Source organism: Anarrhichthys ocellatus, unplaced genomic scaffold, assembly GCF_004355925.1.
Source record: "Anarrhichthys ocellatus isolate YVR2014 unplaced genomic scaffold, GSC_Weel_1.0 scaffold19, whole genome shotgun sequence".
Lineage (NCBI taxonomy): Eukaryota > Metazoa > Chordata > Actinopteri > Perciformes > Anarhichadidae > Anarrhichthys > Anarrhichthys ocellatus.
This window is the reverse complement of record NW_022280049.1, coordinates 5,614,861-5,631,651: the sequence shown is the minus strand read 5'-3', so window position 1 is coordinate 5,631,651 and position 16,791 is coordinate 5,614,861. Positions and strand designations below refer to the sequence as shown.

Here is a 16,791-nt window from a genome sequence, read left to right as displayed (position 1 = left end):
GTGTGTGTGTGTGTGTGAGTGTGTGTGTGTGTGTGTATGTGTGTGTAGCCTTTGTGTCAGCAAGAATCAGGCTCTGTCAGGCAGGACATGACTGGAGCTGCCTTGGGACGCTGAGCGCAATGTGGCTCAGTGGGTCTGTAAGTGTGTGTGTGTGTGTGTGTGTTTATTTAAAAGGGTCACAGTGCAGTAATGGGCTACTCGACCAGCATGGTGTTCTTGTATTGGAGTGGAGAGTGACTGTTATATGAAAAAGCTAATGGAGATTTAGAGATATTGATTCTAGTTTTAGTTCATTCCGCTCTGAATAACCACTGATGGTTCAATCGCAGTAAATACTTTTCCTGCTCAACCTATAACAATTATGGAAAGGTTATCAGATACAAGTACATATATACGTTGTATCTATTCCTAAATGTATTGCAGTGGTTTCACATGACATAACTCATGTTTCTTTGTGGAGACATAAAGGATATGACATGAAGGATATGAGATGAGATGATCAATAGCTTGAGTTTTTTGAGTCAAGTATGGGGCTAGCTACCACAAATGGTCGTTTTTACACTTCTTTTTGTGTATACAAAGTGTTAATAAGTGAATGTATTAACAAAAGAGGTGTTTGTGGTCATATTTTTGAACTTTAGAGAGAGCCTAGCTAGCTGTCCCTCACAGCTTCCAGTCTCCAGGCTAAGCTAACCACATCCTGACTCCATCTCAATAGGACTTAACTGACACATATGAGAGTGGTATAATCTTTTCAGCTAACTCTCGGACAGATTCCAAATTGGTGAACTATTTATTTGATCTCCAATCAAACAAATCACTGCCACAAATAACTGCAAAGAAGTGATTTATAGCAATAAATCTCCACACGCTAGTTAGCAGAGCAGCAGCGATACATATGTGTGATACTTCTAAAACAAATCCCTCTGTTTGTCCTCCAGAACTACGGCCTAGAGACGGAGAACCTCCGGACTCTGTCCCACAAGCTGAACGCTTCGGCGAAGAACCTCCAGAACTTCATCCTGGGCCGACGGAGGGGCGGACACTACGATGGACGCGCTTCACGGAGGCTACCCAACGACTTCCTCACCTCGGTGGTGGATCTGATCGGTGCAGCCAAGAACCTGCTCGCCTGGCTCGACAGGTAGCGACCGCACCTACACCCACGCTGTGAAATGAATTTGGGAATTAGACCATTTATTTTTAGGACAATATTCCCTATTTTCATCAAGTAAGGATAATCACAATAATCTAAATATATAAATTATATCTTAATGAGCCGGAACAGCTGTTATTAGAAATTAGTAACTTAACCACACATGGCACACACACACACACACACACACACACACAGTGAAACAAACACACAGGACTTTTACCCAGAAGACCGCTGTTCGTGTCTCGTAGAAACTAACAGTCAACGTTGACTTATTTTGTCACATCAGTCGTAAGTCACGTGACTGCATATTGAGTCAAGGTAAAGTCAACCACGCTCTTATCCTAAACCTAACTGGTTCTGTTGCCTAAACCTAATTTCCTGTGAAGACAGGAGTTTATTTTGAAAAGACACTGTGCATGTAACTGACTCTGTCTTACGAGTTGTGAATGAGAATGTGTTTTATAATAACACATAGTAAACTTAGGTTGTTTGTATCGTGTATATTGTGCTGCACATCATCGGGTGGTCCAGATATTATTCCACTTCATACAGAATCATAATTCATAGACGGGGTAAGGAAGGCTGTTTTTTATGTTGATATCGTGAAGTTAGATCCGCTGATGAAACCATACGAAACAACAGAAAACACTTGCAAATAGAGCGATGTTTGAGCTTCAGTAGATCCCTGTGTTGCACAGCCTCCTGGCCACGATATAAAACCAAATATTGTTGTTTGTCTTTATCACTTGCTCATGTGCTCTGAGAGGAGCAGAGAATATATATTTTTGTATTGCTCTGTCTCTCACTGCCCTATCACAGCTTTTCAAAATCACACTGTTTGCAAATAAATAAACAGAACAAAATAAAAAAAAGAATACGGCAAAAATCACGTCCTCAAGACGGAAAGAAACTCTTTTTTTTTTTTTTTTAATAGAATGGCCGAATATGCTTTGCTCACATTCGTTGAAGAGTGATTCTGGGAGCTATTTTACCCTGGAGAAAATAAACGATGTACTTCAAAACAGGAGCTTTTGATGAAAACAATAACAAAATGTAGAATGACATCATGGCCAGGACGCTATAATCCAATGTTCTACAAATGTTCTCCACATTTTCAGACGGTTTTTTGTTCCTGTCTGCTTCAGGTCTCCGTTCGCCAGCGTGACAGAGTACTCATTACTGAAGAACAACATTGTGCAGCTCTGCCTAGAATTGACCACCATCGTGCAACAGGTGCCTCCACACGCTCTCACGGACGCACGGGACGCATGCATCACACAATCCATCATGTCCGTATTCATTGCACCGACACAATAAAAGGTCACCATTGTGGATTTGAAAAGGCAGAGCTAAAGTGGGTTTGGATTGGGAGCGAACGCTGCTCACACAGCTTGTTTGGGTCTATAGCTCGTTTGTATAGATTTGACTATGAGTGGAACATATGCCCACTCCCCACCGGCTGTGTGCGGCACGGCTGATGGGACGAGTCGCTCTCAGTAACAGCCGTAGGCAAAGTGCTCATTGACTCACTGTTGGACCACATCCTCTGCTTAACTGGTGGGCCCTGATGGAGAATGAGCTAGGGGTCTCTCATCCCTTCATTTCCTGTCCTCCTTCTGCTCTCCCCCTCTGGCTCGCTCCCTTGTGTGGATTCACCACATTTACACACACAAATGCACTTTTTCAGAAAATAAAACTGGGAGTGCATTCACACACACACACGCACGCATGCACACACGCTCAATACTGCAGAAATCTCATTGTTTGGACAGAAAGTATGTCTGCTCTCCTGGACTCCATCCACGTTCTCCCTTGTAAGAGCCCGCTTAGAGTGTGCGAGAGTGTGTTTGTGCGTGTGCCCGGAGTGAGTCCTGGAGCCAAGCAGATAACCCCCCCCCCCCCCCCACACACACACACACACCCCACACACCCCCACTTACAAGGGCCAGAGGAGAGGCAGGAGAAAGGGGCCACCGTATAGGTCCACAATGGGCCAAATGAACATGTGGCTGCCAGGCTGCAGGCAGCGGCACAGACAAAGGTGGCAGCAGCGCCCGCACTAATGCATCAAATGGATGAATTAGCGGCTACCATGCACATGTGGTGGATTCAGTGGGCTGCTTTCCCAGAAATAGATTAACTATCAGCTATCGTTAAATAACAATCTGTCATGTTCGAATAGTGTGGTTTCTAAATCCTGCAACGGAGCAGATCCAGAGCTGGTCAATCCAATCTTTTTAGTCCGCCTAGATTATACAGTAATATGCATAGTGTGGAAGGTTAGATATGAAATAGCTGACTGCAGATGTTCTTCATCGAAAAATAAGTCATCCATCTTTCCACCTGTTACCAGTCTCATTTCCCCCCTTTTCCTGTTTTTTTATATTTTGGAGGAAGATATTTGAGCTTCCACGTTGATGCTTTCTCCATTTCATGTTTCCTTCTTCCCTCTCTTTCTGTCCTCTTCTCATTTTACAGGACTGCACCGTGTATGAGACAGAGAATAAGATTCTTCATGTGGTAAGTTTCTGCTTTAAAATGTCAACGTTTTTTGGCCATCACAGAGAACAGGGAAGAGGCACAACTGCACACTCAATAATGACATCTATTAAATGCAAAGATAAAATAGTTACATCAAGACAGCTATCCTATAGTGTATATAGTCTGATTTTATTTCAGCATCCTTTCCTCTCTGGTCGGATCACACATTAGTTTGTAAAGCCCTGTATTCAACATATTCTAAGGTTCTTATTCACAGAATCTCTCTTTTCTGAAACAAGGAGTAGTTTAGCAATTTGGAACATCAGCTCTCTTGCCGAGGGTTGGATGAAAAGTTCAACACCACTCTTCTATCTGTACGTTAAATAGGAAGATACAGTCAGCAGACAGTTAGCTTAGCTTAGATAAGGGTTGGAAACAAGGGTAAAACAGCAAACCTGACACCTGACAACACGGTATTTTAGATTATTTTGGCCATACAAATCCGTAAAAAAGAAGAAGCGTAAAAAGGGGAGCAGTTGCCAGGTAACCAGCAGCGACTCCAGGAAGTTACTGCTCCGGGCCAAGAAACAGTCCGGTCATAACCTCTTTCAAACACACCATCCCATAAAAAGTTGTGATTTTTTCACTTCAGGTTTTGTACAGATAAAACAAAGGAGACATAACATGATGATTATATGTGAATAACTAATTTGTGGAGGTGACGGTAGGAAGATTTTGTTATCTTTGGACAGAATCATGCCAGCTTTTTACTGTGTTTACTAAAATGTGGAACTATTCCTTTAATGAAGTCATCTCTGCTGATAGACACATTCTTTTGCAATTTTGGTTGCGATGACCATCGTAATGGTTCTGCAACAAAATTGCACAAGTTCATAAACACAGTAAAAACCTGAAAAACATCTGTATGTGTGTTTTCTGCGTGGAAGAGCACTGTGTGTGTTTTTTTCGTGGGAATTTGTGCCACAAAACTGCACGTTAAAGCGCAAGCGAGCCCGAGGCCTTTTGAAAGCTCCGGTTTAGCTTCTCTGTGTGTGTGTGTGTGTGTGTGTGTGTGTGTGTGTGTGCGTGCGTGCGTGCGTGCGTGCATGACGGAGAACTGTCTGTGTCCACGTCTGAAACCGAGTGAGCAGCTAGTGTCTGATCCGGGCTGACAGTCGGATCGGGACACTTCCTGCTGCCATTCAAGGTCAGGTGGAGGAAACCAAATGAAACGTTAGCAGGGGGAGTTCACAGAAAACATATCTGACCATTTTACGCCAAGAAATAAATCCCACATCAGATGTTCCATTAGTATACAGTATACGTATATATGCCATTGTATGACATATATCTACAAACAAAACCAATCATAAGTCTGTATTTGAGACGGTGGTGTCCCCGTGATGCGATGTCCCCCCCTCGTCAAAGTGACTTCCCCCTTTAGCTTTTTGGTTGTCGTTTACCTCTGTTGTTACGGGGCCTGTTAACGGCACAGGACAGGGACATCAGGGAAACTCAACTATTGAAATGGCTCTGCACATGTGTGCACACACATAAGCAAACACACACACAAACCCTGGGTGCCAGACTAAAGGCTACTCTTGACTAAGTCTGTTATGTGTGGGAGGTTTATGTGTGAAACAGGGAGACCGCGAAGGGAGGGAGAGAGAGGAGGAGGAGGTGTTTGTCTTGAGACGTTGCTTTCTTGCTGACCTTGTTTACTACTGTATGTGTTTTAGAAATGAATTAGCTGAAGCTCAACAGACAGGCATGTATGAAGATGATGATGCTGAGATCTGATCATATTTTACCTCTTACTTTTGAGACAGGACAGTAGTTCCATTTGGAACAGGAACGTGGTCGTGTCCAATGTGTCCTCTTAATGATTTACATATTATTCTGGAAAGCATTTCACAGTTACCTTGAGAAAGCCGAGAAGATGAGTAAAAAGAGTTTATTATAGCATATATGCGAATAGGCTCAGATCATACAGAGATCAATGGTCTCCACAGAACAAGAGCACCATATTAGAGTTACATTTGGCTTTCATACCATTGCTCTAAAGGATGTAGGTGTCACATGCTGATGTGTGAGACGCCGTCTGCTCAGAAACAGACAGTTAGGAGGGGAACAAAGAGGTCAGCTAAAGGTTAAAGGAGAACTGAGAGTTGAAGCGCGGTGTCTGTTAAGAAAAACAGTTCTATTTATGTGTATATGCCGTAGTTAGCAGACGTGCGAAAAGCCACAGTGAAAATGGTGTCAGGGTGTACAGGGTATACAATTATCAGAAACAATTAACATTTCTTTCACACTTTCCTCTGTTTATCAGTGGGATATCTACTTCCAAATGTGTTTACATGCATTCCATTCAATGAATCTAGCCGTAAGATCCTTTTTTGGGGGTTTTACATATATGGGAAAGTGTTTGCTGTATTTTGGATATTTAACATAGAGCGCTGTCAAGCCAGTGTGGGGTGGACCACATTTTTGAGATGACGTAGAAATGTAAAATAACGAGCTAACTATCTACCTAACTGCTAACTGACTAATAACTAACTAACTAATTCTGAGAAAACTACACCTCAGACCAGCGAAGAAACATTGTCTTGTATATATACTCAAGAATTTGACAAGGGACATGGTACCTTAACTTCCCTGATTTAAATTTTCATCACAGGCTCATGATCATCTTTTGAAATAATAATATTCAAATGACGCCATTATTTATAGTAGATTAAATGAGCCACACCTCACCCTGCTACTACATTAAACTGTTATAAGTTATTAACATAACGAATGCATGTTAATGCATTAGTTAGATTCATTGACTTTAGATACTCCAAAACAGGGGTGTCAAACTCATCTTCACTCTGGGGCCACATCAGCATCACGGTCGCCCTCAAAGGGCCGGTTGTAAATGTAAGACGGTGTAAATGTACCTACTCCTAACATATTGGTAAATAACTGTCTCTGCATTTGATTATTGTTTATTCAAGTGTAAAAATATTGTACATGCAGTTATATAAATGTAAAAATATATTTAAGCACATTTCTGTCATTATCCCTTTAATTTAGGGTTAAGAAACCCACATTACTCTGTCAAAGATCAAACTATTAAAGAAAATATCAAACACAAGTTATTACAATAACTTTGTTCAAAGCTTAAAATCCTTTCAAGGGTGCGTTTGCACAATCCCACGTGAAGTATTTCATGTGTTTTAAAGCCACGTTTAAAGTAGTCTTCAATGTACTCACAATACATTTCCATTTCAAGTGTAGGGTAACCAGCCAAAGAGCTGCTTCTATGACTGTGTGTTTAAGTTTCTATCATAATTTTGACTTTCTATCTCAGAATTATGACTTTCTATCATAGTTATGACTTTCTATCTAATAAATTCGACTTTCTATCTGATAATTTCGACTATGGGGATATTTTATTATCAAGTCTAACATTAAATTTTCTTTTTTTTTTATTTTAATTAAAAAAAATAGATATATATTTTTGCTGGCGGACTCGTGGGCCACATAAAATGACGTGGCGGGCCTGATTCGGCCCACGGGCCTTGAGTTTGAGACCCCTGCTCTAAAAGGACCCAGTCTGCATTTTACTGGTGTATTTTTACAGAATGACAGAAATGAAACTTTTAAACTCAGGTCTTTTTTCATGGTGGTGTTGGTAGATTGGCTTTAATGATTTATGGAGGTTGTTTCTGGACAGACATACAGTACAAAGGAGTCTCCAGTGTGCACAATGGGGTTCAGAGACTGTTTAATGCTCTGGTCAGCTCTGCCGTGTAGCTACTGTAGCCGTAGTTGTGCGTTTGTCAGCTTCTGCTTAATAATGCAAAACCCCACTGCTACTCTGCTCTCTTCCAGACTACGGCCTGCAGCAATCAGATGGACGGGGATAGAGAGAGAGAGAGAGTGTGAGTGTGTGTGTGTGTGTGTGTGTGTGTTTGCAAAGGAGATAAGATATGAGCATGTGTGAGTCTATGTGTGTCTGATGGAGCGTGAAGTGTGTATGAGTTGTGTTTTTATGTGCATGCATGCATAAGGATGAGAGGAATTACATAAGACTGTCCTAGTTGTGTGTTTTTCCCCTTCCCCTTGTTCTCTCCCCTCTCCTCCCGGACTCTCCCTCCCTGCCTCTCCCTCCCCATCTCTTCATCTTCCCCCTGCGTCTCGGCTCCAGGTTTGTATTTGCCGCGTATGCTCACGCATGTGGAGTGTGGCTGTGCCGCGCTCGGCGTGTGTGCGCGATAGAGAAGGTGCGAGTCGATGGGGAAAGTATGCGAGAGTGAGAATGACTGAGGTGATGGGTGAGGAGAGGGGGGCAGTGTGCAGCCAGAGCTTAATCCATTTGGCAGCATACTATGTCTGGCTTTCTGTTTGACTGCTCTTAAATCTCACGCCAGCCAGCCACATCAATTAACTTCCCCATAATCTGCACTCTGATTCCCCAGAGGCGTGTCAGATCAAGGCTGGGTGTGTCAGAGCTTGGGGAGTCGAGAGTCTCCACACTGGTAGCGGGCCTTTTTGTCTCTCGGCCCGTGTTAATCCCAGGTCAAGACTATTAGTCCAATGATCAAAGGGGATACATGCAGAGCCGCAACATTGTCCCTGGCTGTGTGGTTTCCAGCTGGGGACTTCACATGCTATTTATAGCTCCATAGAGCGGGGCTGGACAACACTCTGCTTCTGCTGCTCCTCTACTTATTTATCACTTATTTATCTATTTCCCCTTTTGGTTTGTTTTTTCAAATTATAGTTTGTTTGGTATCAGCGGATGACGCAAACAGTCCTACGTAACTTGGAGCCTACACGTTGTATAGAACACAATATTACTCTCTGTGTAAACATGGGAAAGTAAACAGGCCGTGTAATGTTCAAATAACTGACCTAGAAAAGGATTGAAATGTGTGTGTGCGTGTGTGTGTGTGAGAGAGCAAGACACAGTGAGAGAGACAGAGAGAGGGAGAGCATAAGCATCAAATAGCCAGCTCGCTGAAGATCATCCACCTTTTCTCTCACACTGGATGAATCATAGGCTCTGAGCTATAGTGTGTGTGTGTGTGTGTGTGTGCGTGTGTTAAAGATCTCCTCTGTTCACTTCATCAACCGTAATCCGGTAATTGCTCATTAAGATTGAGATCAGAAGATTTATTATGCAGGGTTCATCACCATCATGCTGCTTGTGTGAATGCAGACAACATATATTCTCTGACAAGTATGTCTGTTACGTTTGTGTGTGTGTGTGTGTGTGTGTGTCTGTATTTGTGTGTGTGTGTGTGTGTGTGTGCGCGCGCACCAAGCGGCGATGCGATGAGGCAGGATCACCAGGGTAACGGTCTCTGTAAACCCACTGTAGTCAGTCAGCCACGATTAGAAGGCAGAGATGTTGCCGATGATAAATTAACGTGCGTGCATGACCGAGCAGACAAATGCCCTGAAAAACAGTCAAGGTCTATTTGAAACAAAGGCAACGTGGAGCCGCGCTCTTTTATTTGGCGTATTTGCTCAGATGCACTCATTAGGTAATGTATTAGGAATTTAGGTGTAGTGGAAACAACTGGCGCACGGATAATCTAACCACTCTACAGTGTGTCGGATTTTGTTTAGTTGATGCAAATCCCCCCCCCCCCCCCCCCCAAAAAAAATAAGAAAAGAAAGAAATGACAGATAAGAACAAATGAAATCTGTGCTCTGTAATTTAGATGTTTGAAAATGCCATCCGGGCACCTCGGGGTTGGCTGGTATCGGTGATGTGTTGTTCTGTCTGTGACAGTGTCTTGTGGGCATGCCCGTGGACAGACTGTGACAGGAAACAGTTTGTGTGCTGGAGTGATGAAAGTAGCGATGTGGAACAATCTGATGAAATGATTTCTGTTTCACCTCCTCCAGCTAGGTCACGGCATCCCTTGCGAACCAAAACCAATCTCAATAACTTTCTTTTCACTTTTTTGCCACTCACTCTCTCTTTCACTCCTTTTCCTGTCTTTTCTTTTTTTATCCTTCCTGCTTCCCTTACCTCCGACATCATCTCCAGTGTAAGACCTTAGCGGGGATATGCGACCACATCATCTCTCTGTCGTCAGACTCTCTGGTCTCCCAGTCTGCCCATCTGGAGGTGGTCCACCTCACCAGCATCATGCCCAGTGAAGGGCTGGTAAGGACACAGCTGAGCATGCACACATGTATCCACCAGAGCTGTTTTTAAAAGTTTACTAATCAATAATTTAATACAAACAAAATTCCTATTTAGTCATATAAACCAAATGGCTGTGTTTAATGTGAACGGGGTCACCGTTGGGTCACAGATAATCATCACCTGACTCTGCAGTTCCCCTTAGCTCCAAGGAGCGTGTTAGCGTCACAATTCCTCACGAGTAAATTGGCATTTGGACTTTATTTATTGTCTTTCACACAGCATTTTAACAGTCTTCTTTCAAAGTTGTTGATCGTGTTGTTACACGACTGAATAAATCGCCTCTTGAATGCATGATAGGAACAATAGTTAAATATTCAACGTGTGTAAATATGCAATGCCGGCCTTTTACACTCGTATTCATTATTTATGTGAGACTTGAATGATTTTTGCTTTCAAGTCAAGACGTTAGTTGGGTAAAATTTCAAGTACAGATGAAGACGAATTATTGGAAAGACATGAGCAAATCTGTGGGAAAACAACAAAAGCTTTCATACAGAGCTTGAGGGGTCACTGGAGTATATAATTTATGTGTATCGTACACTAAAGTCTTTGAAGTCAACCCGATTGGAGATTTTGCAGCGACACGTTAAGACGGTGCTCCCTACCACCGTCATCATCAAAACACAAAATGAGAGAATATCTTTTGGAGGAAGAGTTCAAAGATCTGGAGGATCTAAAACGAGAATCACTGAATCTGTTCTGGAGCCTCTTGGCCGACCAACACTTTACTAAGACAATTCGTGTTGGTCATCCCTTTAATTTGTCATCCATCCGTCCTTGGTTTTGTGAGCTAAATCTGACAAAAGTCCAACAGAGACGCAGATATAGACACATGTTTACAGATGTAAAACGTATCATGTATTTCCCCGTGTATGTGTTATATAATCGTCCCTCCCTGTGCTTGTGTTTCAGGGGATGTATATCAAATCGACGTATGATGGGCTCCACGTTATCACCGGAACCACAGAGAATGTGAGTTTTTGTTTCATTCGGTAGGAAGCTCAACACCAACTACACTTCATTGTCTCAAATTGCACAATGAGTCCATGCCTTACAGCAACATATCCTGAATGGGTTCCAGGGATCACAACACTGTCGGGTCAGATCGTATCACTGTTTAGCGTCACAGATCCGAAGAGAGGAAAAAAAAGGGAACTTTTAGAGATGCCCCGATCCCGTTTCTTTGCTGCCGAAACCGCTTGCTGATAGTTTTTGATGACTTTAGCTATAGCTGCTGGTATACAAGGCTCAAGACCAGTTCTTTCTTCACAGCCGCGCGAAAAAATAATTTCAACTGTTCCGGGTCAATATAAACCGTAAAGAAATTGAAATGTTATGCTTTTATTTAGTTACAGTCATCTATAGTGGTTGTTTGCATTAAAACGTGAAATTGAAATCATTAGAAAATTTGAAGATTGTATTCTTGCTGATGAAAACAATCTTGTCATTAGTAGTTTTTACTCTGTATTATAAGCTGCTTAGTTCTAGTGTTAAGAAGTTTAACAGGTCATAATTCCATCTCTAACATCCATTTATGTGTAGCTGTGAAAATATGTCCTTCAAACAACTGGATTTATTTAGGTTTCTCGCCAAAAACGACGATTTTCCAGATTACATTTGAACACATCACCATCAAGTTATAATTTACCTTTGCCCCATACTCAATTTTACTGAATAGGGAATAAACACATCACAATGTAACTCAATGGAACCTCCATACGTTAGTCATTAGCTCCGGCGCCGCTAACATTACTAGCTTTCCTCCTGCCGAATTTAACATGGATCCGTTGTTCACAATGTAGCATTATCAGGGATGGGCAACTTCAAAGCATTTATGCTGATCCCATATCGTTACTGAATATCGTCCGGTATTGATTGGCAGTAAAACTTTATTTCACACTGTGGTGGTTAAATTGTGCAATTAATTTGCGGTTCACATGTGTGCCGAACCGTGGAAGGGGAGGGGATCACGGATCAACTATGGTCCGTTGCACCACTAATGTGTTCCCATTGTTCTATTCTATCTTCCAATTTCTGCCTCTGCAGTCTCCAGCAGACCAGTGTAAGAAGATCCATGCAGGGGATGAGGTGATCCAAGTCAACCACCAGACAGTGGTGAGTTAACAAGCTTCCAAACACAACACCGTGGTCACAAAGAGTCACAGGAAACGTCGTTCCCATGTGTTTCCACTGCAAACCGCCTTTCCTTCTCCATCCTGCGCTATGTTGACGATATGTCAAGGAGCACGATGTCTGCCGCCACCACCACCAACACCACCACCGCTGCCGCCATGGCGTTTCCTGTCCTGTGCAGCTATGTAGGCTAATTAGACTTGCTGCGTGAGCGGATTATAGGACGATTGTTACCTTTGTTCAGTCCAGCGTGATTGTCAGCTCACTCTTTCCGGAATTTGCTCCCATTGCCGTTCCAAACCCCTGAAGGAGGCGTCTGGTTTGAAATGTGAACTCGTGTTCCACTTTCCGAATTGAATAAGTTGTATTTCTGCCTTCAACTCATCACATCAGAGGGAAGCGTGGAAATGGGCAGCCATTTTAAATGGAACGGCGCCTTGTGAGAGCATGTGATTGAGCGCGCTGTCTATTGCTGTTGCTGTCAGTCAGCTCTGGCACAAACAATTTGTTTCAGCGTTTATTTGAGATTTCCAAGGGGGGGGGGGACTTGTGTGTAGACGTCTTTTATGTGCTTTTTCCTGTAAGTATTTCCCTGTACGTCTCGATAGGTGCTGCTCATTGGGCATGCAGGCGCTGATTGATGCGTGATGGAGCCGCGTGCTATCTCTCTCCCTCTCTCTCCTCGGGGTGACGGTGCAGATCACACCCTGCCAGGCTCTCAGCTCCAACCCCTCATTACTCCCTCAGCTAGACCCTCACCACTCTGATCCCTCACTCTGGGGGAGGAGATAAGCAGAGGGGGGGGGGAGGACACAGGTGTGGGTGTATGTGTGTGTGATGGGGAAAAGGGGAGTAAAGCAGTCAGGGGATGTTGGGATGAGGCAGAGCTGGGAGAGTGGGGTGAAAAAAGGGAGGAGGATGTAAAGAGGGACTTGGGGAGGAGAGGGAGAGGAAGAACAGCAGAGGGAAGTCCCTTCAAGATCGCACTTTTTTCAATCCTAAATTGAGCTGCTGGGGCGGAAATATGTACACATACCACAAACTCTCTTCCAACATCACGGCTGATAAGTCCATCTAGTGAGGCTCCATATTCAAGAATTAGACAAATGTGAATATTGAAGGAACAAATTCCATTCCATTATGGAATCATTATGTAGGCCTATCCCACGTATTTAGCAACAGCGCTGCCTTCATGTCTATGCATGAGCTTCTGTTTGAGACCCACTTCAAAACAGGACTTTTTAGCTCAGCTTCTCTTTTGAGGTAAAATGTGGAATTTGCTCAAATAACAAACTGATTGTTTGAAGAGGCAACATAATTATGTGGAGGTAATAGCATCTGGGAAAATAATGAAGACCCCGGGGATTCGAAAAACCTCTCCAGCAGCAGTTTATGCTCTATTATTATTTTTGGTAGATCTCTCCCTGTTTCCCTTCGCTCTCTGCATATTTGCATAACAGAACCTTTCTAAACTGGTTAGGAAGGGCCTCGTGTTTGCTGTTGACGTACACTGTTGTGTACTGTCCACCATTGCGGTTGAGCTAACAAGGGTTACACGATCACGGTCCAGTTCACTCTCAGTTCAGTGAATTCAGAGTTGAAATGAATTCTCTGTCAAAGGTTCGGCGTTGTTGGAAATTGTACAATATCAGTGTGGACAGAATACCTGTATTTACAAGCAAAACAATTTGAGAACTTTGGCTTCTTCTGTTAAAGGAATAGATTGATATTTTGAGGAACACGCATACATCGTCTTTCAAGCCGAGATATAGAAGAGAAGATCGATACCACTCTCATCTTTGTCTGTTTATTATTAAGCTACAGCCAGGTGACAGCAAGCTTAGCTTAGCATAAAGACTGGAAGCAGCATATATGACATGTTAATTGGTAAGCTTTAGAGGTGCTGGTAGGCAGTAATGTTTTTTAACCCATTGACAAACCGAGGCTACCTGTTTCCCCCTGCTTCCAGTCTTTACGCTAAGCTATGCTAACAGTAAGCCTGGCTGTAGTTTTTACATATTAAATGGACAGATATGAGAGTGGTATCAATCTCATCTAACTCAGCAAGAAAGCAAAAACTTTAAAGTGTTCAACATGCTCAAATGGTAAAAGTTGTCTGAACAAAAGCAATCAGGTGGTGATCAAAGCCAGATTTTGGTACTTGAAAGGTTTTGATACTTTGACACATTTCTTCCAGTTCGGTATTGATACCTAGCCCTATTTCTGTCACTAGGAAATGAATAACAGTGTGTCGCAGTGTGTCCTAGTATGCCCTCTTTTGTTTTAGTGGGCCGAACAGGACAAAACATACTGTAGTAAATTTCATCGAAGCTCTAGTTGCTGGTGAACGATGGCTGGACTTCTGAACTGGGCCGAAGAGAACAGGAAGCGGGCCACTAAAGGCTGACACAGGCTGGTCATCATTATGTCAGGAATAAGATCAGAGAAGCCCCGTCTGTGTGTGGGTGTGTGTGTGTGTGTGTGTGTGTGTGTGTGTGTGTGTGTGTAAATGCGGTGGCCTCTGCGGACACATCCAGTAGCTGAGACCAGTGTAGCCAATCAATGGCCTGACGAGTGCTGCGAGCTCTGGGACGGTCAGGCCGGAACCACGAGGAAAAACTCTGCAGTCAGCACTCCTTTCTTACGCTTTTACCATCATTCTCTCTTCCTTAGAACTAAACCAGACCAGGCCCTCCTTTATCTTATATTTGGTGAGGATTTAGCATAGAGCAGTGTGTCTGAGGCATGGTGGTGAATTAGTTAAAAGTATGCCTGTTGTCTCTTCTGTAGTAGCAGTAGCCTGGAAATCACATGAACAATATTATAAGTTGAAAGAACCCAGATAACATATAGCTTACTGACAAGGCTGCACAGGACTCAGTAATGTTTAGATATTTTTGAGTTCTCCATATGGATCCAAATCTACATCAAAATGCACGTAGTGATATTTATTTTTGACTTGGTCCTTGGATCCTGTGTCTTTGTTTTTCTGCTGTTGTTTGTACTGTTAACACTGTTTCGTTGAACTGAGAAAAATGTGTTAAAAGTCTTAAAAGAAAATACTCAAAGTGGCGGACAATTATGCAGATTTCCTGATGGCAGCCATGATTTTTGGACATTACCGAAATCAACTCTGGGAATAATGGATCAGTAGAAGAGACAAACTGTGGAACATTTCAAGTGAGTCAGACTCACATGACATCATAGCTCTTTAAATGGATCAATTTGCGCTGTAAATTCTATTGTTTTATACAGAGAATAATCTTATATTGTGTTGACCCCACTCATATCAGTGAGACTATACCAAATATTAGAAACGCCCTGTATTATAATACAATACAGTTCAACAGCACCACAAACTGAAACCTCCAAAATGACCATAAAGTTTCAACAAATCTAAACATCATAACCTTCATTCAAGTGAAATCTATTGCCGAGCGATTGCTTTTGGCTGCGTTAGCCTTTCCCAATAAACTGGCAACTAAATGTGTGTCTGATGGGCCACACCAAGAAGATTTTCCCAACCAGTTATAGCTAAACGGTACCGCATTATGGCATCTTATGGACTGGCAGTATTTTATGCACCAAATTTGGTGAAGGTGGCTGATAATGACTTGGAAAAAAGTATGATAAGTCACATGGTGGTACTATCTTCATTAAACAGTCATTTGTTTTTTCCTAATTCTATACCTAAAGTCACATATAAACATACAGGCCTGAAAGCATACATGATATAAACGGTTCATGGTATATCGGTAGTTGTGAATAGTATCGTGGGGTTGCACCAGAGGTTTAGGTCAAGACACTGATTATGGACTGCATTATGGACCTTTGTTGGATCGGTCTCTCCCTCGTTTCCTGTCATCTCTCTACTGTCTCAGTCTAATACAATTATTCAATAATTAACTAGTAGCATGTGGTGTTTTAGTGGTGGTTTGCAGCAAGTTTGGAAAGCTTGATATCTGTGCGTGGTGGTTCTCCTCAGCCGATTTTGGCTGCTCCCAGTGCATTCTGTACACAGCATGTGCGTCTGTGTGTAGCTTGTTTGCGGCAGTTGTTTCGGTAGCCCGGTGTGTGTGTGTGCTCCTCAGGTGGGCTGGCAGCTGAAGAACCTTGTCAACGCTCTGAGAGAGGACCCATGCGGAGTCATCCTCACGCTGAAGAAAAGGCCTCAGAACACCCTGAGCTCCACGCCGGCTCTGCTCAGGAACGTGCGCTGGAAACCACTGGGCCTGCAGGTAAACACCAGCAACACTTAGAAGCCTCACTTGCAGTAGTCTTGTACATGTGCACACTTCTTGTACTTACTGTGAGGCAGGATGATTTAGCACTATATATACAGTGAGCAGTGTGTGTACCTCTGGCTTTATTTTTGACTCACTCTCCGCTCTTATTTTTCGCTGCCCACACTCCGCATTCTCCTACCAGCATTTTAAACAAATATTTTCAAAGGAAATTTGTTCACTGTGTGACCTTGCATCAATCCTCCTGTTGAGCTTTTCAGCAAATCTCTCTCTCTTTTTTTTTTTACAGCCCTCTGTACCACTGGCACAGTTCAAAGCCATTCACAAATGTGTCGGTAGCTAAACCTCCATCTGAAGAGAACTCATGCATACCAAAAGTGTGTTTTTTTTAGAAAAAATGTAGACAGTGAAGGGGGAAAATAGCTAATTCAATCTTATATCGGCACTTTGTGGTGTGTGTGAATGATTTAAATGGTATAATATGGCCTAAACGTCCTGCTCAGGAGCTAGCGCTGGGCAATACAAGGTCACCAAAAGGTCCTAGCACACTCCCACTCACATTCATA

At 42.8% G+C, this 16,791-nt stretch overlaps 1 protein-coding gene across 3 annotated transcripts in view; it reads left to right on the top strand.

The window, feature by feature from the left end:
• LOC116389186 (connector enhancer of kinase suppressor of ras 2) overlaps window positions 1-16,791 on the top strand; it is a 67,496-nt gene that overhangs the window by 28,523 nt on the left and 22,182 nt on the right. For all 3 annotated transcript variants that reach the window (XM_031857665.1, XM_031857663.1, XM_031857664.1), the window contains exons 3-9: window positions 942-1,144; window positions 2,305-2,392; window positions 3,638-3,679; window positions 9,687-9,806; window positions 10,761-10,820; window positions 11,895-11,963; window positions 16,073-16,219. In XM_031857665.1, coding sequence (XP_031713525.1) covers window positions 942-1,144; window positions 2,305-2,392; window positions 3,638-3,679; window positions 9,687-9,806; window positions 10,761-10,820; window positions 11,895-11,963; window positions 16,073-16,219 — 729 coding nt within the window. The remainder of the gene's footprint in view (window positions 1-941; window positions 1,145-2,304; window positions 2,393-3,637; window positions 3,680-9,686; window positions 9,807-10,760; window positions 10,821-11,894; window positions 11,964-16,072; window positions 16,220-16,791) is intronic.